This window comes from Prionailurus bengalensis, chromosome A3, assembly GCF_016509475.1.
Source record: "Prionailurus bengalensis isolate Pbe53 chromosome A3, Fcat_Pben_1.1_paternal_pri, whole genome shotgun sequence".
NCBI classification, from domain to species: Eukaryota; Metazoa; Chordata; class Mammalia; order Carnivora; family Felidae; genus Prionailurus; species Prionailurus bengalensis.
This window is the reverse complement of record NC_057354.1, coordinates 30,462,907-30,490,463: the sequence shown is the minus strand read 5'-3', so window position 1 is coordinate 30,490,463 and position 27,557 is coordinate 30,462,907. Positions and strand designations below refer to the sequence as shown.

The following is a 27,557-nucleotide window of genomic DNA, read 5'->3' as shown; positions in this document are numbered from 1 at the left end:
AATGAGTTATTAAAGCTCTCAGTAGAGTGCCTGACCTCCGCAAACACCCAAAACACAATACTTATTTAGAAAGTGGGTGATGGGCATTGAGGAGGGCATCTGTTGGGATGAGCCCTGGGTGTTGTACGGAAACCAATGTGACAATAAATTATATTTAATATAAAAAAAAAGTACTTATTTAGAATTCTTATGGTCAATGGCTAAAAGACAGCTGGCTAGAGGGCTGTGAATCTCTGAAATTTACAACCATCTCTAATGATGTAGTACAAAACCATTAACGTTTTGCATTGCTTAAAAATCAGGTGCTTCTCAAATAAAACACAAACCAGGTAACTGGTTCTAAACATGGTATCAATTGAGAGCAGTTAATCTGTTTTCCAAATTTCTTTCAAGACAGGAAAAGGCAAAATAATTCAGACTCCCAAATTTTTCACAGCAAAACAGGGCTACATTGAACATTTAATCATCCAAATCATGTAAGATAAAGTACAGCAACCTAGTGGCTGGCTGAGGTACAAGACCATCCAATCAAGACCTCACTCTCATTACCTGCATTTAAAACAGGCTGATTTCCTGAAAGAGAAATTTGGCAACAAGACAAAAATCTAACCATATGTAAAATGTCACTAAATGATAAAGCTTATATTAGAGTATTAAGACAGTGGATACTTTCAACAGTAGCAATAGCTACTAGACTGAGGAGGCTAACTGAAGACCTTTAAAGGGGTGAAAATGCATGGACTAGAACACACGCAGGAAAAGGAGCCTGATAAGAAAATGGAGAAACCGATTCTCCAGAAAGAGCATGTGCAACTGCCAAGGCGAGATTCCCTCAAAATAAAAAGCCTTAATGCCCAGAATGCTACAGACCTGAATCGTGAGTATCAGCAAATAGATGCAAAGAAAATAGAGATATCTGGGTGAGAGATGACCCGAATTCTCACGGGAAGAAAAGCAGCCAAAGCTTAAGTGCACAGAACACGGAATCCAGTTTTAGGCCTGCAGCAACTCAAGGGCTAGTTAACCATTTTCCAGGAGGGCCGAAATCTCCAGATTAAAGGGATTTAACGTCTTGGACACCGCTCTTTGGGACCCACGGAAAACAGACACGGGGGATTCAAAGGATTTAGGGGGAAAGGAGGCGGTGGAAATGAGTCAAAAGAAGCCTTCTCGACGATAAAATCATGTGACTCTCGGGCAAAGAATGCCCAAGGAGCTGAGGAAGAAAGGGTCCTGAGTAAAGACGCTCCACTTCCACCACCGTCAAGGGCGGACCACTGCGCCCGAGGTCTGGGCGGGGGCCGGACCCTAATGCCCCAAACTTGGACCTGAGGCCTCCAGCCGGGAGTCAGCCCGTGCACCAACCTAGGACCACCGTGCGGGGGCACTGTCCCCACACGAGCGCGCGGGAAAAACGGCGGCCGCGCCGGAAGGGGGCAGGGCGAGCCGCGAGGACGACCCCCCGGGCACTTACGCTGCCGCTTCTTCCTGAGGCTTTCCACGCGCTGGCGGGAGGCCGAGGGAGCGCCGCTGTAGGAGCCGGGCCGGTTTCGCCTAATGCCCTCTGCCGAAGCCGAGGCAGAGGACCCGACTGGGGGCTCCGACGCGCTACTCGCCCGGCGCCGCAGCAGCTCCCGCCGCCGCCCATCAGGCCCTTCGGGCGCCGGCTCCCCCGCCGAGGCGGAGGTGTCGGCCGCTCTGCCGTGGCGCTCCATGGGCACGCCGAGCCGGCCCGCTCCCATCCGCAGCAGCCGCCGCTGCCGCCCAAGCCAGCCCCCCAGCGCCGAAACCCTCGTCGCCTCCTCCGCGGCAGTCCAGCCCAAGCAGAGGCACCCCCTCCACCGTCCGCCTCTTCCGTTGCGCCAACGCGCAGCAAGCCAATCCAAATAGGCTGGGGGCGGACCGAAGGCCTCGCGTCCAATCGCCTCCCTCACTCGAGGCGGATCGACCGCGCGTCCGTCCAATGAAAGGCTCCCAGGACGGGGCGGGGCGGAGAGTGGCGGGGGAGGGGATCGAAGCTTGGCCGCGAAGAAGGCGGTGTTGCCGAGGGGAGAGTGATGGCGGCGCCGCCCAATGGACGTGTGGGTGGAGGGGCCGGCTCACCCGCCCGCCCTGGCGGACAGGTCAGGGGGGCCCTGCCCCTGAGTCCCGCCTCGCTGCTGCATCCCTCTTCCCCTGCCCGCGCCCTCCGCCAGCCCAGCAGTGTGCCCCCCAGCGTCTGGCCGCTAGTCATTGGCAGACCGAAGGGCTTGAACCGCGGCTGATTTAGCCTTTGTCCCTTGGCCTGGTTCCGCCACTGCCGTCGAGACCACCAGCCCCTCCGCGCTCTTTTTTACCCTCTCCCCCAGCACTGCCACTGGCGTGGTTGGGCTAAGCCCCCTCCATTCTGCCTGCGTTGGAGAAACGTACCCGGTACCAGAAGGAAAGAAAGGTCTGGGGCTGGTCTCCATGGCAACTGGAAGAAAGAGGTGGGTTATAAATCCTACGCCACCCTTCAGTGCTGAAGGAGGGGGTGTGGGAGCCGGGGAGTAGGGTTTGCGTTTTGAAGGACAGTGTGGATTCCTTTTCCGTGCGGTGCACTAGGGGGACATAGAAGGATTTGGTGGCTGCCTTGGAACCTGGGTTGTAAGGGGTGTGTGTGTGCGCGCGCGCGAACGTTAATCATCTTATTCCCTTTTGGGGGGCGAGACCACAGTCACCTCCAGCCCTGAGATACTGACCATTCACACCTACCTAAGGCCCTGCCACTCATCCCTTCTCCAAAGGTTATCCAAGCCTGGAATGACCCCACCTTGCTCTGTACCCTCAAGGCACTCCCTCAGTCCGTCAAGTTTAACAGGACTATTAGTTTGTCTTGCTAATTATTCCTAAGTGCCTCTCCGGGGACACTGTAATGTCCCTTGGGTGATAGACCTCATTTTTTTTTTACCTTTGCCGTAATAACTGCTAGTAGCCCGCAGAACGAGACAGATAAGCTTCTCTCTTGCTTGTTGAGTAGAATTAGCCAGGCTCACTCCAAACTAGTTTCCCCCTCATTGTAGGAATAACCTTGGAAACCCTGTATCCAAACTCTGGAAATCCCAGCTCCTGCAAGAACCCATCCCAGATGGATCCTACAAGAACGAAGAACACCTGTAGCTAGCCTTCAAAATCCCAGTCCCCAGTATTGCTTATCTTTCTGCCTACACCTCACCAATCTGGTCCTCCTTGACCTGAGGGAGCTTTCCTCCAAGCCTGTTGAGCTGTGATAGATCATCCTGAAGAATCAAGAATCATCACCTAAGGCTGCCAAGATGAACCCCAATATCAAAATGACACCGAAAATAGGTGTAGGGGTTGTGTGTGTGTGTGTGTGTGTGTGTGTGTGTGTGTTTTGCAGTGTACATAATGCCCTTACATGTCATTTCATCTGGCAACACTTGGATAATGAGGCAAATTAACCAGAGGCACACAGCTTAAATGATAGAGCCTGGATTCCTGAGAAGTTCAGCTACCCTCTGCGTTACAGTTACCAAAAGGCACAGATTCAGTAAAATTCCAATAAATTAGTGGAAGGCTTTTTGTCATCTTAAATAAATATGTTTCTTCATTCCCTGGTGTAAGCTTACAGTGTGTGGCTATCATTAAAGTTTATCCAAAATAACAGGTGAAGCATATACTAATGACAATTAGGCAAGATGTTTATAATCCTAAAAGTAAAAATGCAAATAAACTGAACAAAAGAAACCAGACACTAAACAATGCATACCATATGATTTACATGAAGTTCAACGTTAATAAATGATGTGAGAAGTCAGGATAATGGTGTTTGGGGGTGGGGGGAAGGGAAGAGAGTAGGCATGAGAGGGCAACAGATTAGACTTCTGTAAGGCTGGTAAGGTTCAATTTCTTTGGTCTAGGTGATGGCTACGTGGGTGTGTTCACTTTGCAATATTTCATCAAGATGTTCACTTGTGCACTTTTCTCTATGTGTGTTATACTTAAATATGGCATTTTTTTAAATTTTTTTTTCAACGTTTATTTATTTTTGGGACAGAGAGAGACAGAGCATGAATGGGGGAGAGGCAGAGAGAGAGAGGGAGACACAGAATCGGAAACAGGCTCCAGGCCCTGAGCCATCAGCCCAGAGCCTGACGCGGGGCTCGTACCCACGGACCGCGAGATCGTGACCTGGCCGAAGTCGAACGCTTAACCGACTGCGCCACCCAGGCGCCCCTTATTTTTTTTTTAAATTGAAGATTTGTCCTGGACCAAGGAAGCTTACATTTTTTTTTTTTCCAAAAAAAGTCAAATGAAAGTAACAAGAGGTTTCCTTTTTGGGGCACCTGGGTGGCTGAGTCAGTTAAGCGTCCAACTTTAGCTCAGGCCATGATCTCACCGTCTGTGGGTTCCAGCACCAAGTCAGGCTCTATGCTGACAGCTGAGAGCCTGGAGCCTGCTTTGGATTCTGTGTCTCCCCCTCTCTCTCTGCCCCTCCCATGCTCGCACTCTGTCTCTCAAAAAATAAAATTAAAAAACGTTTAAAATTTAAAAAAAAGGTTTCCTTTCTCTGTGGTTATTATAACACACAGCATCATTTAGAGGGACAGAATCATTAAGTTTTTTACCATTTGTCTCAGTTACTTTACCCTTGGGGAGAAACCAGTTTTCTGGTATACACATCAGAATAAGCACAGAGGTCATAGTAAGCATAGTGCTTCAGAGGAACTAATCAAATTCTAAAGTAGTGATTTGCATTGATAGAGCCATTAATGATAGAGCCATTTCAGTGACAAAACATCATATAGAATACACATCTACCATATTAGGTGCCTACTGCTAGGTCAGAAATAACCCCAAAACTTAGTGGCTGAGAACAGTAATGAATATATGTTATCTCAGTATTTGTAGGTCAAGCATTTGGGAGTGATTTACCTGGGTCGTTCTGGCTCCGGGCCTTTCATGAAGTTGCAGTCAGTTGAGGGCATATGGGCTGGAGGGTGCCCTTCCAAGATGGGTTATTTACATGACTGGCAAGCTGATACTGGCTGTTGGCAAGAGGCTCAGCTCCCACAACATGGGCCTCTTCATAGGGTTGCTTGAATGTCCTCACAACACGATAGCTGGCTTCTCCCAAAACTAGTGATTCAAAGAAAAACATGCAGAAGTCACAGTATCTTTTAAGATCTAGCCTGGGAAGTCATACTTCCATCGTTTCTGCAATACCCTATTGCAATATCCAATATCCTGTTATTACACAGATCAGCCCTCTTGAAAGTGGGTTGATACTACACAAGGACACCAATACCAGGAAGAAGAGAGTCATTGGAGGCCATCTTAGGGCCCACAGTCTGCCCTCTGGATCCCAGGGGATGCGAGAAGTTTCACATTCTCATCTCTCACTGCTTCCTGAGAGCCAGGGGACAGACCCTCTCTGAGTTTCCCTTGAGGTCTCTTGCAGCTAAAGTAGGGCAACTGGGGAGTAAAAAAACCAGAAGTATGATCACCAGAGCGCCAAGCCACAGAGGTTTATAGATCAAGTTCTCTCTCCTTTCATTGGGCTGTATTAGTGCCAGGAAAATGAAAAGCATAGAATCAGGCCCCTGTCAAGCCCATGGTCTTTTTTTTCCAGAGTATAATGGTGAAAATTTGGGAAAACCTTGGCTATTATCTCTCCCAAAGGACAAAAATATGAAGAACATGAAGTTGTTAAGCCCCTAGACATTCTTCCAAGGCCTGGCCCCTGGCCCAGAATGTGCTATTGAAGAGGGATGGAGATGTGTGTTATATGTGCATGTGCACATTCACACACACACAATAGCTAGCATGTGGCATTCTAGTGGTCTCACCAGAGCTCACAGGCAATATGAATATTACCTGCTTTCAGAAATAAAGCTCAACTTGTCTCAGGAGAATAAAGATAGAAAATCGAAGATGAAATGTAATGAGTTTAGAACGACTCAGTTTCCTAGACATGGAAGATTCTATCCTTTCCCAAGTATTGAAAGGATTGAAAACTTTTTCTGTTTTCAACCTCAAGGCCTATCTTATCTCTCTTTAAAAATCTTTTTTTATTATTTATTTTTGAGAGAGATAGAGCATGAGCGGGGGGGTGGGCAGAGAGAGAGGGAGACACAGAATCCAAAGCAGGATCCAGGCTCCAAGCGGTCAGCACAGAGCCCGACATGGGACTCGAACTCACAAACTTCGAGATCATGACCTGAGCCGAAGTCAGAAGCTTAACCAACTGAGCCACCCAGGTACCCCAAGGCCTATCTTATCTTCAACTAAATATCCCTGATTTGGATACTATTACCAGATAACAACTAATGGCTTAGCACTGTGCTCGAGTAAGTTTGGTAAATATAAGATAAACTTAAGTCATTTTCTTAAAGCTTTAATATTCTGAAGGGCATGATAAATCTCCGAGAGGAGGCTAAGGTATGCAGCTATCTTCCAAATGTAATTGACCATGGAACCCTTTTTTCACAGAATTTTTTCCTTAGACACACTGGGAAATTCATTTCTAGATATAAAAGTCACATCTCTGTTGTATTGTCTTGTATTGTATTGTGTTGTGTTTTGAAAGGGAGAGAGAGAAAGCGTGAGCAGAGGAGGGGCAGAGAGAGAGGGGAGAACGAGAATCCCAAGCAGGCTCTGCACTGCCAGCAAAGGAGCCTGATTTAGGGCTCGAACTCACGAGATCATGATCTGAGCTGAAGTTGGGACAGTTAACCAACTGAGCCACCCAGGTGCCCCCACATCTCTGTTATATTAAAGGCAATGGAGATCTAGTTATTTCCGTTTTGAGAGTTTGATGGCTGTTACTATCTTTGTTCCCAAATAAACCTACAGTAGGTCCCCCCCCCCTTATCTATAGCTTCACTTTCTAGGGCTTCAGTTACTCACAGTCAGCCACGGTCTTGAAGTAGATGATCCTTCTTCTAAAATACTGTCAGAAGGTCAATAGTAGCGAACTGCTATGTCACAATACCTACGTCATTCACCACAGTTCGTCGCATCACATTGGTATCGTATTATTTCACATCATCACAGGAAGAAGGGAGAGTACAGTACAGTAAGGTATTTTGAGGGGTACCTAGATGGTTCAGTTGGTGGAACGGTGACTCTTGATTTTGGCTCAGGTCATGATTCCAGGGTTGTGGGATTAAGACCCACATGGGGCTCCAGTGCTGAGCATGGAGCCTAAGACGCTCTCTCTCTCTCCCTGCGCCCCTCTCCCGCACTCGCTCTCTAGAAGTTAATTAATTTAAAAAAGAATATTTTGAGAGAAAGACCACATTCATATAACTTTTATCACAATAGACTATTGGGGCACCTGGGTGGCTCAGTAGGTTGAGAGACCAACTTTGGCTCAGGTCATGATCTCACGGTTTGTGAGTTCGAACCCCGTGTCAGGCTCTGTGCTGACAGCTCAGAGCCTGGAGCCTGCTTCGGATTCTGTGTCTCCCTCTTGCTCTCTGCCCCTCCCCCATGCATGCTCTGTCTCTCTCTGTCTCGGAAATAAATAAACATTTAAAAAATTTTTTAAAAATAGACTATTACAATTGCTCTATTTTGTTTTTATTGTTATTAATCTCTTACTGTGCCTAATTTAAAAATGAAACTTTGTCATAGGTGTGTATGTACAGGAAAAACATTGTATATATAGGATTTGGCCACATTTTAAAAAGTAAAAATAAATGGGTAAAATTAATTTTATTAGTATATTTTATTTAACCCAATATATCTAAAACATTATTTTCTCATGTGGCAACATGTGGCCCTACATATTAAAAATGGTCAATAGGGGCACCTGGCTGGCTTAGTTGGAAGAACAGGCAATGCTTGATCTCTAGGTCATGAGTTCGAGCCCCACATTGGGTACAGAGATTATTAAAAAAAATAAACTGTCTTTTTAAGGATCTTTTTTTAATGTTTATTTATTTTTGAAAGAGAGAGAGAGAGTGAGCATGAGCGGGGAAGGGGCAGAGAGAGAGGGAGACAGAATCTGAAGCAGGCTCCAGGCTCTGAGCTGTCAGCACAGAGCCCGACGCAGGGCTCAAACCCACGAACTGCGAGATCATGACTGGAACTGAAGTCAGACACTTAACAGACTGAGCCACCCAGATGCCCCCCAAAAATACTAACCTAAAAAAAAAAGTGGTGAATTGCCACAAATGTCTAGTGGCTATCAAATTAGACCCATTAAAAGCCCTACTCAGTAACAGTTCAGTTGCCTCCTAAACATTTGTTCTGCTTCTGGTTTACTTTCCAGGCCCACTGTTCCCAGGTTAATTGTACTAAACCACTGTTCTCATATAATCTCCTTTCTGTTTAAAAGGGTTTGATAGAGGCGCCTGGGTGGCTCAGTCTGTTGGGCGTCCGACTTCGGCTCAGGTCATGATCTCACAGTCTGTGAGTTCGAGCCCCGCATCGGGCTCTGTGCTGACAGCTCAGAGCCTGGAGACTGTTTCAGATTCTGTGTCTCCCTCTCTCTCTCTCTCTCTCTCTCTGACCCTCCCCCATTCATGCTCTGTCTCTCTCTGTCTCAAAAATAAATAAAATGTAAAAAAAAAAAATTTTTTTTTAAATAAAAAAAATAAATAAAAGGGTTTGATAGCTTCTTGGCCTACAGAACAAAGTCCACAACACTGAATATCTGAGACTCCTGGGTGGCTCAGTTGATTAAGCGTCTGACCTCAGTTCAGGTCATGATTTCGCAGCTTATGGGTTCAAATCCCTGCTTGGGATTCTCTCTCTACCCCTCCCCCACTCACACTTTTTCTCTATCAAAATAAACAAATAAACTTAAAAAAAAAATCCAAGAAGCCCCACATTTAGCATCTTTCCACTTCTCCTCATTACTTCCCATATGCTTATGTAGCATGTTCTAGCAAAATGAATCTCCTAGTTCTCCAGGCAGACTTGACTCTTACCCAGCTATAAGCCTCAATCTTCAACCCTACACAAACTTCCTTCCCACGACATTTCTGCTTATCAAAATCCAACCCAACTTCCATGGTTTAGCCCAAAAGATACCTCCTCCTTAAAGTCTTCACTAACGACCACTGTTAGGTAGGAACCTTCCAATCTTTTATAATATGTCACCTTTAATGACATGTATCCACATACTTCTTTCACATCCTTGGTGTACATGTTTTATAATATCAACTAAATTACGAAAGCTCTTAGAATAAGAGTTTGCATCTTCATATTCCCCACAGTGCCTTTCACAGGCACACACACACACACACGCAATGTGTTAACAAATGATTACAGTGGCAATAACAATTTCAGGATCCTTTAAAATACTAAAATCTTTGCCACCTGTTTGGCAAAGTTAATGTTTGGTACCTGCCACCTCACAACCACTCCTTCTTCTCCCAGAAATCCCCCTACCCACCTATAGATTAGGCCCCAACGGCTCTGTTCATACTGCATAACACCACCAGCTTGGAATGGGGAGTCACTTCTCCAAGTGTGATGCCACATCCCCCATGCAGGCAAAAGAACCGAGAAAGCTGGTCTGCAGAGAGACCCAAGAATGAACAGATGCACTGAGCGAAACAGGAAAACGAGAGTGCTTTTCCAGTTCTTCCAGGCCTGCCCATTTCCATCCTTTCCTGGGCTGATTACTTTCCTGTCTTTGGGTCCCTTCCTGTAACATTAAAATACATTTCTTGGTGTCCCTGGGGGGCTCAGTCAGTTAAGCGTCCAACTCTTTTTCTTTTTTTAATGTTCATTTATTTTTGAAAGAGAGAGACAGAGTATGAAGCAGGCTCCAGGCTCGAAGCTGTCAGCATAGAGCCCAATGTGGGGCTTGAACTCACAGACCACGAGATCATGACCTGAGCTGAAGTCAGACGCTTAACTGAATGAGCCACCCAGACACCCCAGCATCTGACGCTTGATTCTAGCTCAGGTCATGATCTTGTGGTTTGTGAGTTCGAGCCCCATAGTGGGCTCTGTGCTGATGTTACAGAGCCTGGTTGGGATTCTCTCTCTCCCCCTCTGTCTGCCCCTCCCCCACTCACACTGTCTCTATCAAAATAAATAAACATTTAAATTTTAAAAAACATTTCATGGGGCGCCTGGGTGGCTCAGTCTGTTAAGTGTCTGACTTCAGTTCTGGTCACGATTTCGCGGTTCATGGGTTTGAGCCCTGCTTTGGGCTCTGTGCTGACAGCTCAGAGTCTGGAGCCTGCTTCGGATTCTGTGTCTCCCTCTCTCTCTGCCCCTCCCCCCCTCAAAAATAAATAAACATTTAAAAAATGTTTTTGAAAAACACTCCTTTTTTTCTTAATCTAGCTGACATTGTCTTCTCTTACTTGGAACCAGAGTCTTAAAACAATAATGATGGAAACCAAGCCCTGATTATCAAGGCCTCTCATCCCGTCCTCTCCCATGATCCAATATCCTGAATTATAACTTTCCTACCAAAGGGCTCAGAGCCCATTTCTCAAGGATCATTAGATTTCAGGCAACTGGAGAGACATGCACACAGGAAGAATCATCTACCTCATTGTGGCAGATGGAGGCTACTATAGAACTTTATTGTGCTGTCCTTTCAGAATCCCTGTCACTGGTGAAATTCACTGAAAGAGAACACCAGTATATATTAAAGTGTGAAATCAGGCATTTCAGTGAAATGCTGTTTGTATGACTCACCAATATCCTCATACGTCAACTTCAATTTTTTTTTAATGTTTATTTATTTTTGAGACAGAGGGAGACAGAGCACGAGTGGGGGAGGGGCAGAGAGAGAGGGAGACACAGAATCCAAAGCAGGCTCCAGGCTCCGAGCTGTCAGCACAGAGCCCGATGCGGGGCTCGAACCCATGAACCGTGAGATCACGACCTGAGCCGAAGTCGGACGCTTAACCGACTGAGCTGCCCAGGTGCCCCTTTCGAACGTCAACTTAAATGAATGGCTGATAAAGTGTCATCAAGAGGTCACTCTGGGTCCTGTACCAATGAATAGAAGAGGATGCCTCGTTATTAGTTGTTAATGTTTGCAGGTTGGGGGTGGGGGGGGGTGATACTCAAATTCTTCAAAGGTACTTTGTTACTTTTAGGTAGCCCAAAAATCTCCAGGTCAGTCTTCTCAGTCCAATTAATTATCATAGCAAGAGCAATTTTCCTTGGCTCTTCCTACCTCAGGGCCTTTGTATCTGCCATTCCTACTGCCTGGAGAGCTTCTCCCGCTCCAGCCCACCACCCATCTTCATGCTTCCCTCCTCTGGCCCTCTTCACGCATAGGCCTCAGCTTAATGTCCTCTCCCTCCAAGAGCCCCCCTCTACCCCACCTTCTCTAAATACATGTGCCTTCTCCTTCCTGCTCGTCCCCATTTCTATTTTTTATTTCCTTCGTCTCTACTCCAGTTACATTTTAATCAACTTTTATTGATGCACAATTTACTATATATAATATAATGCATCTATTTTAAGCACACAGTTTGGTGAGTTTTGGTAAATGTGGGCACCATCACCACATCCAAGGCTCCCCCATCACCCCAAAGGTTCCCTTGTGCCCCTTCCCTAGCATTCCCCACCCCTGGGTCCCAAGCAACCACTGACCTGATTTCTCTCTCTACAGTCTTTTTCAGGGTTTTATATACATGGAATCGTTTAGTACATATTCTTTTGAATCTGGCTTCTTTCAGCGTGACATTTTTGAGATTCATCCAGGCTGTTGGTGTCTCAGGAGTTTGTTCTTTTTTACTGCTGCTCCATGATATGGAAATACCTTATTTTGTTTATGCATTCACCAGCTGGTGGACATTTGGGTCACTTACACTTGTTGGCTATCTTGAATAAAACTGCTCTGAAATGTGTGTTCATGTCTCTCTGGGGACATATGATCTCATCTGTAGGAATAGGTCAAATGGTAAATGTTTGCTGAACTTTGTAAGAAAATTTCCTTCAGGGGCGCCTGGGTGGCTCAGTCGGTTAAGCGTCCGACTTCAGCTCAGGTCACGATCTCGCGGTCTGCAAGTTCGAGCCCCGCGTCGGGCTCTGGGCTGATGGCTCAGAGCCTGGAGCCTGCTTCCAATTCTGTGCCTCCCTCTCTCTCTGCCCCTCCTCCGTTCATGCTCTGTCTCTCTCTGTCTCAAAAATAAATAAACATTAAAAAAAAATAAAGTGGCATGTCTTTATAAAAAAAAAATTTCCTTCATTTCTTCTTTGCCATAGTTCCTTTCAAGGGACTCAAACCCTTTTTATTATTTCTTTAATGTTTATTTTATTTTTGAGAGAGAGAGACAGAGTGTGAGCAGGGGAGAGACAGAGGGAGAGGGAGACACAGAATCCAGAGCAGACTCCAGACTCTGAACTGTCAGCACAGAGCCCAACGCGGGGCTCGAACTCACAAAAACCACGAGATCATGACCTGAACCAAAGTCCAAAACCTTTTTTATTGTATACTTGTTTATTTTCTCCTCTCACACCCATCTCTCCACTAGACTGCAATTGCATGATGCAGGGACCCTGGGTCATTGGTTTTCACTGTGCCCAAAGGGCCTAGCACAGGGCTCTTCATGAATATTTTTGATTGAGTATATGTCTGAATAAAATAGAAATCATATTGTCCCCTGCCTGAAATGACTTCAAATCAAAGGGCTCCCAATGAATGAAACCTTAACCTTAACCTTTGGGCTTATAAGCCCGAAGGAATCTAAAACACCCTATCAGTACGGAATGACAAGGTATGTGTAGTGACCTAAACCTCTTGGAGACTGCAGAGATTGGAGCAGCTGGGGTTCTGGGAAGCCAATGAAGACCCAAAGAGCCACCGAGCTCCTGTCATGTGCACAACTATCATGTGGCACTGGGGCTGGCCCTAAGTGTGGCCAGAGAAGGCAGCTGCCTGTTCGGTTCAAGGTAAGGACACTTCCCTCCTTGCATTAGAGGAATGCATTATCTGATTGGTAAATTTGAAACCAGGAACCGAGCGTGCTTGGCTGGGCCCTAACTCCCGCCCCTGCGGGTGTCAGGGGGCTTGTGGGGCGTGTGCTTTCTGGTCTGCCCTCTGCCACCGCATAAGGGCCTACCCTTGTGGGGACTCGGGGGAGGCCTGCAGTATCCAGAACCACCATGAACAGGTAGACAAGACCGTCAAATTCAAGGCTTAAAGCACTTAGCTACAGACCATATTCTCCAACCAGCTTCAAAAGTTTAAAAACTTCTGAAGTTTTTCTGATCACTGACTCCTATCTGTCTCTCAGAGAAGCACAGATAGGTATGGTCCTTGGGGCCCGTAAACTTCAACGCTCTCTGTTCTTTCTACTGTTTCTGGGGCTTACCCAGAGGTAAAAACAGCTGGGTTGTAAACACCTTGAGAGAAGGAGCCATGACTTTTATCATTTTTCTATACTCTCCCCTACCCAATAGATATGTAGCTGGCAAACAGCAGGCCACCAAATGTAAAAGTAGAACTCCTGATAAGGTCATTGAAGTAGGCTGTGAAACGGCACCGGGCTGCTCTAAAGCACCTGATGCCAGTTAACTGCCCAGGAGCCAGCTTGATAAGCTGCAGATTAGTCATGGTGGAAGAATTCCTCAAAACAAACAGGCTTCTGAGACAGTAGTTCTCAGTCCAGACTACACCCAAGAATCACCTGGGGAACTTTGCCGGGGGTGGGGGGGAAAGAAAGCCAGGCCACATCCCGGGCACATGAAGTTAGTTGGCCTCTCTGGGGGTGGGACCCAGGCATCCGTAGTTTTTCATTCCCTGGCTGAGTTTTCTAGGCTGGCCTTGCTTTGGCATAATTAGTAGTTTGTAGCAAATGCAGAATCTCTGGCCCCACTCCAGACCCACCTAAAATCTGCAATTTTAGCAAAAGCCCCAGGTGATTCGTGTATGTATTAAAGTTTGGGAAGCACGAGTTTAGAATACAGGCTTTGGAGTGAGTCAGACCTTGTTTTTGTTTTGTTTTGTTTGAGAGAGAAGGCATGAGAGAACAAGGGACAGAGAGAGAGAGAGACAGAGAGAAGCAGGGCTTGAGCTCAACCAATGTGGGACTCGAACTCGTGAACCATGAAATCACGACCTGAGCCAAAGTCAGATAGACACTTCACGACTGAGCCACCCAGGCACCCCAGCCAGACCTTGGTTCTAATTCTACAGGCGCCAGCTGAGGGATTTGGGGCAAGCTGCTTAACCTAGCTAACCTCAGTTGAATAACCAATGGCAGGTCCACACAATGGAACACTATGCAGCCATCAAAAGGAATTGTAACATCTTGAGATGCAATGGAGTGATTCCCACAGTATACACTGAAAAAAATATATATTGTGTATTTTAACAGAAAGATTTAAAAAAGCGTAATGGGCTTTGGGTTAAACAAGATATGTGGAGGGGTTAGAATTGTTTCTGGTACGTAGTAAGTGCTTAACAAATTATCAGCTATTATTATTCCTTTGTTGATGCAGTTACTAGCTGGTAGCTCAAAGAGATGATGGGGGTGCCATGGCTCTGTAGTTTCAGCAAGACACCTAGGGAAGTCTCATGCTATCAGGACACAAAAGAAAAATGTGGGCTTAACTTCTGATTATGAAAAATAAAAAATGTACAAAACTCAAGTACCATGAGCCATCACATTATTTAAATCTCCCTGATTGTCGATCTTGCTCTTATAATGGTTGTGGCAAATTCATTTTTCCAAACAAGGTCAATATATTGCACTTCATTGCTTTGTCTCTTAAATCTTTTTTAACCTATAAGTTCTTTCTCCATTTATTTGTCTTGCCATTTGTTTATTGAAGAAGCCAGGTTGCTGGTCCTGAAGAACGCCTACATTCCAGATTTTGATGATTCCATCCTTGTAGGTTAAAGGCTTGATGAGATTCAGGTTTGCATTATTTAAAATAACTCCTCATAGGTGGTGCTATTTACTTCCTATTCATTTAATCAGGAGAACAGGAAAATCCTATTTCTTAACATTAACTAATTATTTGCATTAAGACTTTAAGATTGGTCATTTGGTCATGGATCATCAGATTGGTCCATCCATTATAAAGTTCTCCATCAGCTTTTTACCGACTGGTTTTAGCAACTATTGATGATACTGCCTAATGGTGATAGTCATTATTTTATTAGAGGCTGCAAAATTGTGATATTCTAATTCTTTTCTCTCTTCTGCACTTAATTAACTGGAATTCTCTTATAAAGAACCTTCAACTCTTTGGTATCCTAAAGTAGGACTTGTATAGAAAAAGCAAGATTGATTCTTTTTTTTTTAATTAAAAAAAATTTTTTTAGGGGCGCCTGGGTGGCACAGTCGGTTAAGCGTCCGACTTCAGCCAGGTCACGATCTCATGGTTCGTGAGTTCGAGCCCCGCGTCGGGCTCTGGGCTGATGGCTCGGAGCCTGGAGCCTGTTTCCGATTCTGTGTCTCCCTCTCTCTCTCTCTCTGCCCCTCCCCCGTTCATGCTCTGTCTCTCTCTGTCCCAAAAATAAATAAAAACGTTGAAAAAAAATTTTTTTTAATTTTAAGTAGGCTCCACACCCAACATGGGACTCAAACTCATGACCCTCAGATCAAGAGTCATACCTTGTACCGACTGAGCCAGCCAGGCACACCCCACCTCATTCTTTTTTTAAGGCAGGATTGATTCTTTCTCTTTATTGGCTGGTTTTCAGAATGAATTGGTCTTCTAGCAACTTTTTTTCTTTGTAGTATTATTATGAACTCAGGCATTTTTAAAACATTTGATGAATTTCAATCCATTGGAGTCACTCTTCTTTTTGATGTTCAAATTGTCCCACGTTTGGCCAATAGAAGCCCTTCAGATTCATTCTGTAGTCATTTAAACATGACTCTAGTAGTTTTGTTTGTTTGTTTTTTAAGTTTATTTATATTGAGACAGAGAGAGAGAACGTGAGATAGAGGGAGAGAGGAGGGTCAGAGAGCAGGGAGAGAGAAAATCCCAAGTAGGCGCCATGCTGTCAGCATAGAGCCTTATGCAGGGCTCAATCTCACAAACCATTAGATCATGACCTGAGCTGAAATCAAGAGTTGAATGCATAACCGCCCGGGGCCACCCAGGTGCCCCTGCTCTAGTAGTCTTAAATAACTTCTTTGTTTTCTGCTACGACAGGAGATTCCAGCCTCAGCCCTGTAAATTTCCTGCCCAGATCGTGAATCAGACATTTCTCCAAGGAGTAATTATTTCTATCAGTGGGAAATGTTGTTTAGAGGCCACAATTTGAACACTAGGCATGCACATTGCTACTGGGTTGTTCATTGTTTCTAGTCCCTTTTGGCAGATAGAGCTAGAAAATGTATTTTTAAAGAGAAAAGTATAGGGGCGCCTGGGTGGCTCAGTCGGTTAAGCGTCCAACTTCAGCTCAGGTCACGATCTCACGGTCTGGTCCGTGAGTTCGAGCCCTGCGTCAGGCTCTGGGCTGATGGCTCAGAGCCTGGAGCCTGCTTCCGATTCTGTGTCTCTCTCTGCCCCTCCCCCGTTCATGCTCTGTCTTTGTCTCAAAAATAAATAAACATTAAAAAAAATTAATAAATAAAGAGAAAAGTATATCATAAATTTATACTAATATTTTTCCATTCATTTTTAAGGTTATCGAGTTCTTAATTTCTTTGGTTTTATCTTACCCTGAAAATCTAAATTCTTAACAACATTCACTACTTATTTGCTTTATCATTAGAGATAATAATTTCAGGATAAAAATATCAACATTATTACCAAAAATGTGATTACTAAATACTATTTAAGATTTCTTTGCATTTCTTTTTGTCCTTAGAATATATTGCACTGGGGATGAAACATCAAATTGTTGTGCTTTAAAGTTGAAATAATTCCTCTCTGTATGGTTCGGCATCAATTCCATGCACAATTGGGTTATTTTTTTCCCCATTTTGATTCAATTTTTAGAAATACAAAAAAATTTAAATTTAACTTTGTTATATAATTATGTAAAATAGTAACACAGTTCCAAAGTCTAATCTACAAAACAAGGTACATCCAGAAAAGTCTAGCTTCTATCCTTGAACCTTCTCTGTTCCTGCCCTTTCTGTATAAGTAACCTTTTTTTTTTAAGTTTATTTATTTATTTTGAGAGAGAGAGAGAGAGAGAGAGAGAGAGAGAATGAGCAGGGGAGGGGCAGAGAGAGAGGGTGACAAATGATCCAAAGCAGGCTTTATGCCAACAGCAGAGAGTCTGATACAGGCTCAAACTCATGAACCACAAGATCATGACCTGAGCCAAAGCCAGACACTTAACCGACTGAGCCATCCAGGCACCTCAGGTAACCAGTGTTTCAATTAGTTTTTGTTTACCCTTTCATGAAAATAGACAAGAGATTCCAGTCCAAATTCTTTTTGTTTTGGCAATACTCATGGCTAAGATTTATTGTAGGGAAAGGATGCAAAGCAAAATCAGCAAAGGGAAAACTGTGTGGAGAAGAGTCCAGAGGAAACCAGACCCAAGATTTTTTTTTAATAAAATTTTTTAAACGTTTATTTATTATTGAGAGACAAAGAGACACAGAGTGGGAGCAGGTGAGGGGGCAGAGAGAGGGGGAGACACAGAATCTGAAGCAGGCTCCAGGCTCTGAGCTGTCAGCACAGAGCCCGACGCGGGGCTCGAACCCACAAACTGTGAGATCATGACCTGAGCTGAAGTTGGTTGCCTAACCAACTGAGCCACCCAGGAGCCCCCAGACCCAAGATTTTAAAGTCCTCTCCCAGTAGAGTCACATGGGGCATCAAGCCTCAACTCTTAACTAAAAACTTTGTTTTTTTCTTAAATAAAAGAGTATACATTTTTTTTTCCACTTTTCTTGAGGTGAGGAGAGGCAAATAGAGAGGCAAAGAGAGAATATTAAGCAGGCTCCACATGCAGCACAGAGCCCAGTTCAAGACTAGAGCTCACGACTGTGAGATCATGATCTGGGCCAAAATCAAGAGTCAGATGCTCAACCAAATGAGCCACCCAGGTGCCCCATTTTTAAAAAATATTTATTTATTTATTTATTTATTTATTTATTTATTTATTTATTTGGGGAGGGGCAGAGAGGGAGAGAATCCCAAGCAGGCTCTGCACAGTCAGTATAGAGCCCAATGTGGGGCTCCATCTCATGAACCGTGAGATCATGACCTGAGCTGAAACCAAGAGTCAGATGCTTAGCCGACTGAGCCACCCAGGTGCCACCCCCTCCCTTCTTTTTTTTTTTTTTTTAAGTAGGCTCCATGCCCAACATGGGGCTTGAACTCATGACCCTGAGATTAAGAGTCAGATGCTCTACCGACTAAGCCAGCCAGGCACCCCTCCACTATTTTTTTTTCGTTTAACTAAACATGTAGTTCACGCCACAGCAGCATATGGATATTTCTTATTCTTACGTACAGCTGCAGAGCACTGATACCATGGTTCGTTCAGCCAATGTCCCATTAACGGACACCTAGGTTACTTCCAGTCCTTTGCCGTTTACAAAGTGTACCACAATAATTAGCCTTGTACGTACATCTTTGTTTATTTTTGCCAGTGTACCTTTGGCTTAGATTTCTAGAAATGGGATTGCTGGGTCTAAGAATAATATTAATATTTATGCTGGGTCTAAGAATTAAGCATAACTATTAATATTTATGCTCTGCTGCTGGTCAGAGCTAACTTCCCATCCTATAGTACATTAATGTTCATTAATGCTCATGAATGCTCATTAATGTACATTAATGTACATTAATGCTCATTAATGCACGTTAATGCACATTAATGCGCATTAATGTACGTTAATGCGCATTAATGCACATTAATGTACATTAATGTACATTCTACATTAATGCTCCCAGTGTCCACCACGTGTTGGCAAATTGCGCCTTGAGTGCAACTACAAAATTTATGAGCTATCACTTCCAATGTTAAGTTCTGAAAGACGGTGACTTCTGTTTTGTTCTCACTCTCTCCAGTTCTTTTCTCCCGCTTGCCGGAATGAAGCAAGCTACTGCATTGGGAGCTGCTTTATGGAGAGGCCTGTGCAGCAGGGAGTGGAGGGCAGCCTCGGGGCTAACAGCCAGCAAGGAAGTGAGGCCCACAGAGCAACAATTCAGCGAGGAACTGAATCCTACAACAGCCACATGAGTGAGTTTGCAAGTGAATCCTCTCCAGGTTGAGCCCTAAGACGGCTGCAGCCCCCAGCCAACACCTCAATGGCAGCTTCCTGTGAGACCCTCAGCCAGATGACCCACAGGGCCTGCACCTGAAATCTTAACCCGCAGAAACCACGAAATACTAAAATTTTTAAAGCTACTTTTAAGTTTTAAGCTACTCAATTTTGGCATCGTTTCTTATACGCAGCATTCATTAGCAGATACATCTCTACTGGAGCTGCGTTGTACATACTCTTAATGCTGGATGACTGTAGGGAGAGTAGAGTCGTGATTTATTGAGTAACAGTGAGGTCATCTGATGACAGCAGTTGACCAATGGTCTTGAGTAGCACTGTGTGGGTCTTTGGCTCTGGCTTTGCCCTGTTCTCCATTTCATCAGCAATTTGCCTCATCCCGCACACGGAGAGGAAAAAAAAAATCCACAACCTGAGGAACCTCAACCAACTGAAACAAGGACCAAACCGTTTGGATTGTTGTATGAACTAAATTCAATTCAACAAAGACCTAGTAAGCTTGGCAATGATACTTCGTGGGGTGCTACGAGGAACTACAGAAGAAGCTAGAGGCTAGAACACCCCGCACCCCTACTGCTCTGAACAGGACCTCAGAGAGTCCTCACTTTCAAACCAAGGATGGGATTAAGTTAGGATTACCAAATGGCACAGCACACAAAGAACGATGTCTCTCGAACTTGTAGGGGAGTGAAGGACATTTTCAATTACTGTTCCTTGTCTTTACTCAAAGCCTCCTTAGAAATGCAGTGACTCAGGGCGCCTGGGTGGCTCAGTCGGTTAAGCCTCCAACTTCAGCTCAGGTCACGATCTCGCGGTCTGCGAGTTCGAGCCCCGCGTCGGGCTCTGGGCTGATGGCTCAGAGCCTGGAGCCTGCTTCCGATTCTGTGTCTCCCTCTCTCTCGGCCCCTCCCCCATTCATGCTGTGTCTCTCTCTGTCTCAGAAATAAATAAACGTCAAAAAAAAATTAAAAAAAAAAAAAGAAATGCAGTGACTCCATGAGTCACACCTGCCTTTAATAAGATCTCCAGACTAGTTGTGTCTACATGGAAGTTTGAGAAACTCTGGCCTACGTAACTCTGTTTGGCTGGGAGTTTTGATGTTTTGCAGCAAGCACATTTTCACGTATTACCTGTGTAATCAAAAGATGTTTTAAAGAGACTAGATTATAAAGAAGGTGAAAATTCAGGGAGGAGACTGACCCCTGCTGGACTAGCTGGGAAGGAGTCCGCAGAGCCAGTCCAGGAGGTAACAAGCTGCCACATCCCCTGAGAGCCGAGGTGCCGCTCTCTGGGTGGAAAACTGAGAAGGAAGGCAGGAGGGAAGAGGGGGAGAGGTCCTGGACAAGCGCCCCAGCTTGAAAGTTCTGTTTCTGCTCACTGCCGTAAGCTTGCTACAAGCAGACATCTGGCCCCAGTAGACCCTCATAACTGCAAGTTGAATGCAGGAAATGTCCAAGGATCTGAAGTTCTAGCAGTGATGACAGCCGAATGACTGCAAACGAGTGTCCGTGGACTCACAACTCTAAGGACGTCGTGACAGCTAGTAGGAGAAGTCATTCTTTCCACAATTACCAGCTTCTCTCTTTCCCCGTTCCTTTGGATCAGCCTCCTGCAAGAAGCCGATTTCCAGCTGCATGTGATGAGAGGATTTTTCTTTCTTCTTATGTTAAATACAAGTGAATTGATTAAATAGAAGACAGTGTCTGATTGCTAGGAAATCAGTGATTCAGATGGCATGGAATGGCACCTGGGGATGGGGGAAGAGAAAACACGAGGGGGAGGAAGCCCATACAGCCATCCGTGCCAAGGACAGTCAAGGGCGGACGGGGCTGAGGCTCGGAGGAGGAAGGATTTGACATCACTTGGTCCAGCCTCAACGTCTGTGGGTGCAGAATGATAAGGGATGACGGGAGCTGGCTGTGGACCCAGAACTATAAGCCAGAGCTTCCTCGCCTTCTCTGCTGTTCACACCCCACCGGCTTTCTCTGCCTACTTCCACCTTCCTGCCGCAGACCCCTACCTCCTTGCTGAGTGCACTTTCCACTAGGTATATTTTACTTCAATAGAAAGCTGTGTTTGGTGGGAGCAGGCATTTTGGGTGCTGTTGTTGTTGTTTTTAAGTAGACTTCACGCCCGCGTGGAACCTGATGCGGGGCTTGTACTCATAACCATGAGCTCAAGACCTGAGCTTCAGATCAAGAGTCAGAGGCTTAACTGACTCAGCTCCCCGGGAGTCCCTGTTTTTATTTTGTTTTGTTTTGTTTTATAGATACAGCATTGAGCATATAGAAAAAAGATACTCGGTATGGGCTTTTAAAACACAGGCAAGTAGGGGAGACTGGTGGCTCCGCCAGTCAAGTGTCCGACTTTTGTTTCAGCTCAGGTCATGAACTCACGGTTGGTGAGTTCAAACCCCGCATGGGGCTCTGCGCTGACGATGTGGAACCTCCTTCGGATTCTCTCTCTGCCTGTCTCTCTGCCCCTCATCTCTCTCTCTCTCTCTCTCTCTCTCTCTCTCTCTCGCTCTCTCTCTCAAGATAAATAAGTAAACTTAATAAAATAAAATACAGGCAAGGAAATGGGAATTAAATGCAGGGTTTGAGGCGAGCCATGGGAACTTAGAAAGCCTAGTAAATGAGAGGGGTCTAACCAAAGAAGGCTTCCAATAGCAGCTATCCCAAGGAGGGATAGGGAGCTGGAGGAAATGTGCATGTGCCCACTCTCCTCCTGTTCCAGCAGCAGAGGCCCCTCTCAGAGCCCATACTCTTCCCTGAGAGACTGAATATGCAAACAGACAGTGGCCAACACATATACGACGCTAGCATTCTTACCCCAAACGTCTGCAGTAACCAGCCTGGGAAGCCAAACCATAACGTCTGCAGCGGTGGGCTCAGAACAATCAGGACTCCGTGTCTGCCAGCTTCTTCCCGGTCCCGATTTCTGCAACTCAGGACCAACCAGAGAAAGCCAAACGTGCTCCCTAGCCAATCACCGACGCGTCCCTTCTAGTTAGCCAGCCTCCAGCATCCGGGGCAAACAACCTCCAATCATAACACACCTGGAGCTCCCTTTCTTTTCCACGAGAACACTTTCCACCTCCCTGCCTTGGAGTCCCTTCCTGCCAAATGCAAGTGATAGTGGCTGACTCTTTTGCAAGCTTTGAATGCACAGCCTCCGTGTGTTCTCGTGTGGGTGATCTTGGTTTATTTTTGAATCTCCAGCAGGGAGTCTGGACACGAGCCGAACATATTCAGAAATCATGCTGTACTTCTACATCAGGAGGTAGGGCTGCCCCCTAGAATGTCCCTCCCTGTCCCTCCCAAAGGTAACCAGTCTTTCAAAGCCATGGATCATTTTTGCTAATCTCCGTACTTTTTGTGGAAACAGAATCCGACAGCGATGACCTTTGTGTGTGCGTTCTGACTTCTTTTGCTCACCAGCGGGTCTGTGAGATTTATCCATGTTGCTGTGGAGAGCAATAGGTTCATTTGTACTCATTTCTATATGCTGGCATTCTACTTTGTGACTTTACCACAGCTTATCGTATCCACTCTACCTTGGAGAGACATTGGGACTCATACCAGTTTGGGGCTAGTATGAACAGTGCAGTTAGAAACATTCTTGCACAGGAGAAGAAGAAGAAGAAGAAGAAGAAGAAGAAGAAGAAGAAGAAGAAGAAGAGGAGGAGGAAGAAGAGGAAGAAGGAGGGGCAGGGGGATTAGGGGGGAGGGGGAGGGGAGGGGGAGGAGGAGGAGGAGGGGGAGGAGAAGGAGGAGGAGAAGAAAAAGAAAGGAAGGAGGGGAGGAAGAAAGAAAGAAAAGAAAAAAAAGACACATTCTTGCACACATTCTGGTAGACATAAGCTCTTGTTTCTGTTGTGTTCATGCCCAGGAGCGGAATTGCTACCTCCTAAGTTATGCATATGGTCACTGTCAGTAGGGTACTGCCAGTTTGCCAACAGTTTTACCAATTTATATACCCCCAAATGTCTGTGAAAGTTTCAGTTGCTCTGTGTTTTCATCAGTACTTGATCTTGTTTTGCTTGTTTTTAATGTTGATTCATTTTTGAGAGAGAGAGAGCACACACGTGCGCGTGGGAGAGGGGCAGGGAGCGAGGGGGACAAAGGATCTGAAGCAGGCTCTGTGATGACAGCAGAGAGCCTGACACACAGCTCCAACTCACCGTGAGATCACGACCTGAGCCAAGGTCAGACACTTCACCGAACTGAGCCACCCAGGTGCCCCAGCACTTGATCTTGTCAGACACTTTCACTATAGCCTTTCTGCTTAGGCGTCTTTGTAAATTTACACTTCATTTTCTTCTTATTCCGTATAGTTTCTAAGTGTTACTGTTTTCCTGGGTTTAGTTATTGCAATTATTTTTTTAAATGTTTATTTACTTATTTTTGAGAGAGAGGAAGAGAGAGCGTGTGAGTGCATGCACCTGTGTTCAAGAGGGGGAGGAGCAGGGAGGGGAGAGAAAATCACAAACAGGCTCTGTACTGTCAGTGCAGAGCCCCACGCTGGATTCGATCTCGCGAACAGTGAGATCATGACCTGAGCCGAAACCAAGAGTTGGACATTTAACTGACTGAGCCATCCAGGCAACCCTAGTTATTGTAATTATTAATAGTATATAACTGATCAAAACAACACTTGTCCCTTCTCCCTACCCCCACCTTTGCTTCAGGCATCCCCCTTTAGATGCTCACTATTGGACTGGAAACAATAGGTGGTGGAAGGGGGCCCTTAGGGTGGGGTTTTGCTTTGTTATTCTGTGTCTCCAAGGCATTTCCCAATATTCTGCACACAGGAGGTGCAAAATATTGTATAAATACATGAAAGTATGATATGAAAGCCCATTCGTCTCCACCACATTTTGTGAGCCATTCCCAACCACTGGAGAGTAAGCAAGGGTCTTTTAAAAAAAAAAAAATTTTTTTTAAACGTTTATTATTGAAGGACAGAGAGAGACTGAATGTGAGCAGGGGAGGGGCCGAGAGAGAGGGAGACACAGAATCTGAAGCAGGCTCTAGGCTCTGAGCTGTCAGCACAGAGCCCGACGCGGGGCTCAAACTGCGAGATCATGACCTGAGCCGAAGTCGGACGCTTAACCAACTGAGCCACCCAGGCGCCCCAAGGGTCTTAACTCATATTAGGCCTTAGACCTGGCACTGGAGAATCCTTTAATAAACGATGTATGCTACACCAAACTGGCCTCTGGAGACCTGGCATTTTAGTCTCGAGCCCACTGCTTTGCCTCACACAGCCTTAGGCCGTTAAGCCTGAGCACACATACAACGATTATAGTCCAATTGTTACAATATCTCCAAAACTATTAATTATAATACTGCACATTATTACACTATTACACCATGGGGCAGATCTTGGCACCCTGGGCAGGAATGTGTTGGTGTGAAATCTCACTTCAAATGGGGTCCCGGCTCCAAGGCATCCAATCAGCTGTGGGTCATGAGCGTAGAACACGTCTAGCTCTGGGGGCTCAGGGGTCAGAGTTTTCCCTTGTACTGTCTCCTCTGGTCCTTCCTCCCTCCCAGTTTTGCAGACTAGCTATACATTGGGTCATAATGGTACCTCCTTTATAGGGTTGTTTGGGGATTAAATGAGTTAATATATTTAAAGTGCTTAGCCCAGCGCCTGGCACGCAGCAAAGTACGGGGTAAGCAGTGGCCCTTTTTATTATTGCTGTTGTTACTAACAGCAGCTGCAGGAGTGAGGAATACTGGGTGACCATGCCCAACACCAGCTGTAAACTTCACAGCCCTAGGCTACAAGGAAAAGAGCAGAAAGGTGAGCACAGGGAGAGCGTGTGATTTTCATCTCTAGAATCCCTTCCACCACTGATCAGACTAGGAATGCCAACACTACTTTTCCTATGGGGAGGTAGGGGGCAATTCTCGGCCATCGGTTTAGTGACGGTCCTTCAATGGAAAGCAAGTGACCTCAAGGCCTGACCGACTCCATCCCTGGGAGACTCCTATTAGAGCAGGAAACATGCTGTGGAATTTGAACCGGCCCAGTTGGGTAATTTCTGGCTGCTGGAAGGGCTCTGTCAGAACCTGGAGGAGGCCCCTGGTGCAATGGGCAAGCTGCCACGGGACACCCCCAACTGTTGCCTCTCTGGGACAGAAGCAGTAGCCAGACACCTCCAAGGAGCTTGTCAGTGGAAGAACCCCCTTTGGTGCCCTCTCACTAGGACAGGAACCCAGGGCTGCTCACTCCTTGAACTAGTTCAAATGGGATGCCACCCATGACCAAGAAACCAACAGGGGAGTGCCTAACGCTGCCTTGGGAGAAAATAGAGGGCCTTTACCACAAAATTCTCCCAACCCACATGTGCCCCTTGGCTTTCTGAACCCCTCACTCTGAGTTACAAAAGGAGCCTGTACAGAAAAGGGGGAATCGGGCAGGGATGAACAACGATGGCATGAGTCCGTAATTATTAAAGCTGGGTGGTAGGCACATGGCAGGTTCTCCTTCTGTTTTCTCTTATATATATTTCTTATATACATTTCTTTTTTTTTTTTTTTCAACATTTATTTTTGGGACAGAGAGAGACAGAGCATGAACAGGGGAGGGGCAGAGAGAGAGGGAGACACAGAATCGGAAACAGGCTCCAGGCTCTGAGCTATCAGCCCAGAGCCTGACGCGGGACTCGAACTCACGGACCGCAAGATCGTGACCTGGCTGAAGTCGGACGCTTAACCGACTGCGCCACCCAGGCGCCCCTTATATAGGGCATTTCTTATATTCTATTTTTGTGTGTTTGAAAGCTTTCCGTCAGAAATAATGTTTCTTAAAAGAAGCTATGAATAGGGGCGCCTGGGTGGCGCAGTGGGTTAAGCGTCCGACTTCAGCCAGGTCACGATCTCGCGGTCCGTGAGTTCGAGCCCCGTGTCGGGCTCTGGGCTGATGGCTCAGAGCCTGGAGCCTGTTTCCGGTTCTGTGTCTCCCTCTCTCTCTGCCTCTCCCCCGTTCATGCTCTGTCTCTCTCGGTCCCAAAAAAATAAATAAACGTTGAAAAAAAAATTTTAAAAAAAAGAAGCTATGAATAATCTAATGCCTGGCAGGGCAAAGGGCATCTTCTTGATCTCTGACCAGAAATTCCCCCTAAACCCAATTAAATCTGAGCGTATCCAGCAAGGAAAACAGGGGGAAGGTACGGCATTGGTCTGGCTTCAGTAGATTATCAAGCAAGGTCTATATTTCCCAAGGAGAAAAAAGCCATGGTGGCTCATACGTTCTGAGGGAAATGTTTTAGCAGGAGAGACAAGGTAGAGAGGGATTGTATTTTGACAGGTGGTGAGTCCCTAACGGACCAGGATGGCACTGAGCCTCTGGCCCCGCCCCGGCCTTCACCCTGAGGTGAAGTGTGCTTTACCAAGTCTCCCAGTATAGGTGCCAAGTTTGCCACTCTACTGAGGGTAGAGGTTCTCTGTCCTCTCCTGGGGTTCTGGCCTCCATGTGGTCCAGGCCATGGTGGTGGGAGTGACCTGTGTCATTCTCCTCCTCCACACCCCCCTGCAGCTGAAAGCCTCACTTCAAACCCCGGGATTCCTGAAATCTGACATATCTTACCAACTATCCCAAGTCCTCTCCTGGCCACAGGCCTCATTGCACTGGCCAATTCCCAACGCTGCTTCAAGTTGGCATTGTAGAGACCTTCAGTTGACAACGGCCAAAGTAGGGATGCTGTTTCACGTAGGCCAGGATTAGGGCTTCTGGGCAGCATCATTTGAAAACTACCTGGTAGGGGGTACCTGGGTGGCTCAGTCAGTTCAGCATCCGACTCTTTGATTTTGGCTCAGGCCATTTTCCCATGGTCATGGGATTGAGCCCCATGTCAGGCTCTGTGCTTGAGATTCTCTCTCTCTCTCTCTCTCTCTCTCTCTCTCTCTCCCTCTGCCCCTCCCCCCTACTCATGTGCTCTCCATCTTTCAAAAAAATCTTTAAAAATCTGAAAAATGCCTGGTAGGTCCCTGAATGATTCCAAAAACCTTACACAAAGGTCTCTCCCACGTGGCTAGTCGTTGTGCTTGAAATTCCACCAGCTAAGTAACATCCTTTGGGACTACACATTACTTTCTTGAGATACTCTTTTCCAAAGCTACCCTGGGAGGGTAACACATTAAAACTAGTACCAGGGGGTAGTGTCTGGCTGGCTCAGTCAGTAGAGCATATGACTCTTAATCTTGGGGTTGTGAGTTGGAGCCCCACGTTGGGTGTAGAGATTACTATGAATGAATGAATGAATGAATGAATGAATGAATGAATGAATGAATGAAAATTTAAAAAATAATAAAACTAGTACCTGTCCATGAATTTTTTACTGACCTGGGTATCTGAGAATGAGGGAGGGCTAAAAGAGGGCTGGTTAAGAGCAAAGGTGATGGGGAGTGGTGCAGACAACTTGGG

General features: G+C 45.9%; 1 protein-coding gene and 1 long non-coding RNA gene across 3 annotated transcripts in view; one reads left to right on the top strand and one right to left on the bottom strand.

Moving 5' to 3' along the window:
* The window catches only part of PANK2 (pantothenate kinase 2), a 31,575-nt gene extending 29,714 nt beyond the window's left edge, over positions 1–1,861 (bottom strand). Inside the window, exon 1 of one of the 2 annotated variants that reach the window (XM_043602819.1) lies at positions 1,475–1,861. In XM_043602819.1, coding sequence (XP_043458754.1) covers positions 1,475–1,742 — 268 coding nt within the window. In that variant the 5' untranslated portion in view covers positions 1,743–1,861. The remainder of the gene's footprint in view (positions 1–1,474) is intronic. The other variant, XM_043602818.1, reaches the window with a different exon arrangement.
* A 151-nt stretch (positions 1,862–2,012) lies between these two features.
* On the top strand, positions 2,013–22,812 carry LOC122496527. The gene is made up of 3 exons (XR_006300847.1): positions 2,013–2,468; positions 18,907–21,168; positions 22,343–22,812. It is a non-coding gene; the product is annotated as an uncharacterized LOC122496527 (long non-coding RNA).
* Positions 22,813–27,557: the final 4,745 nt, after the last annotated feature.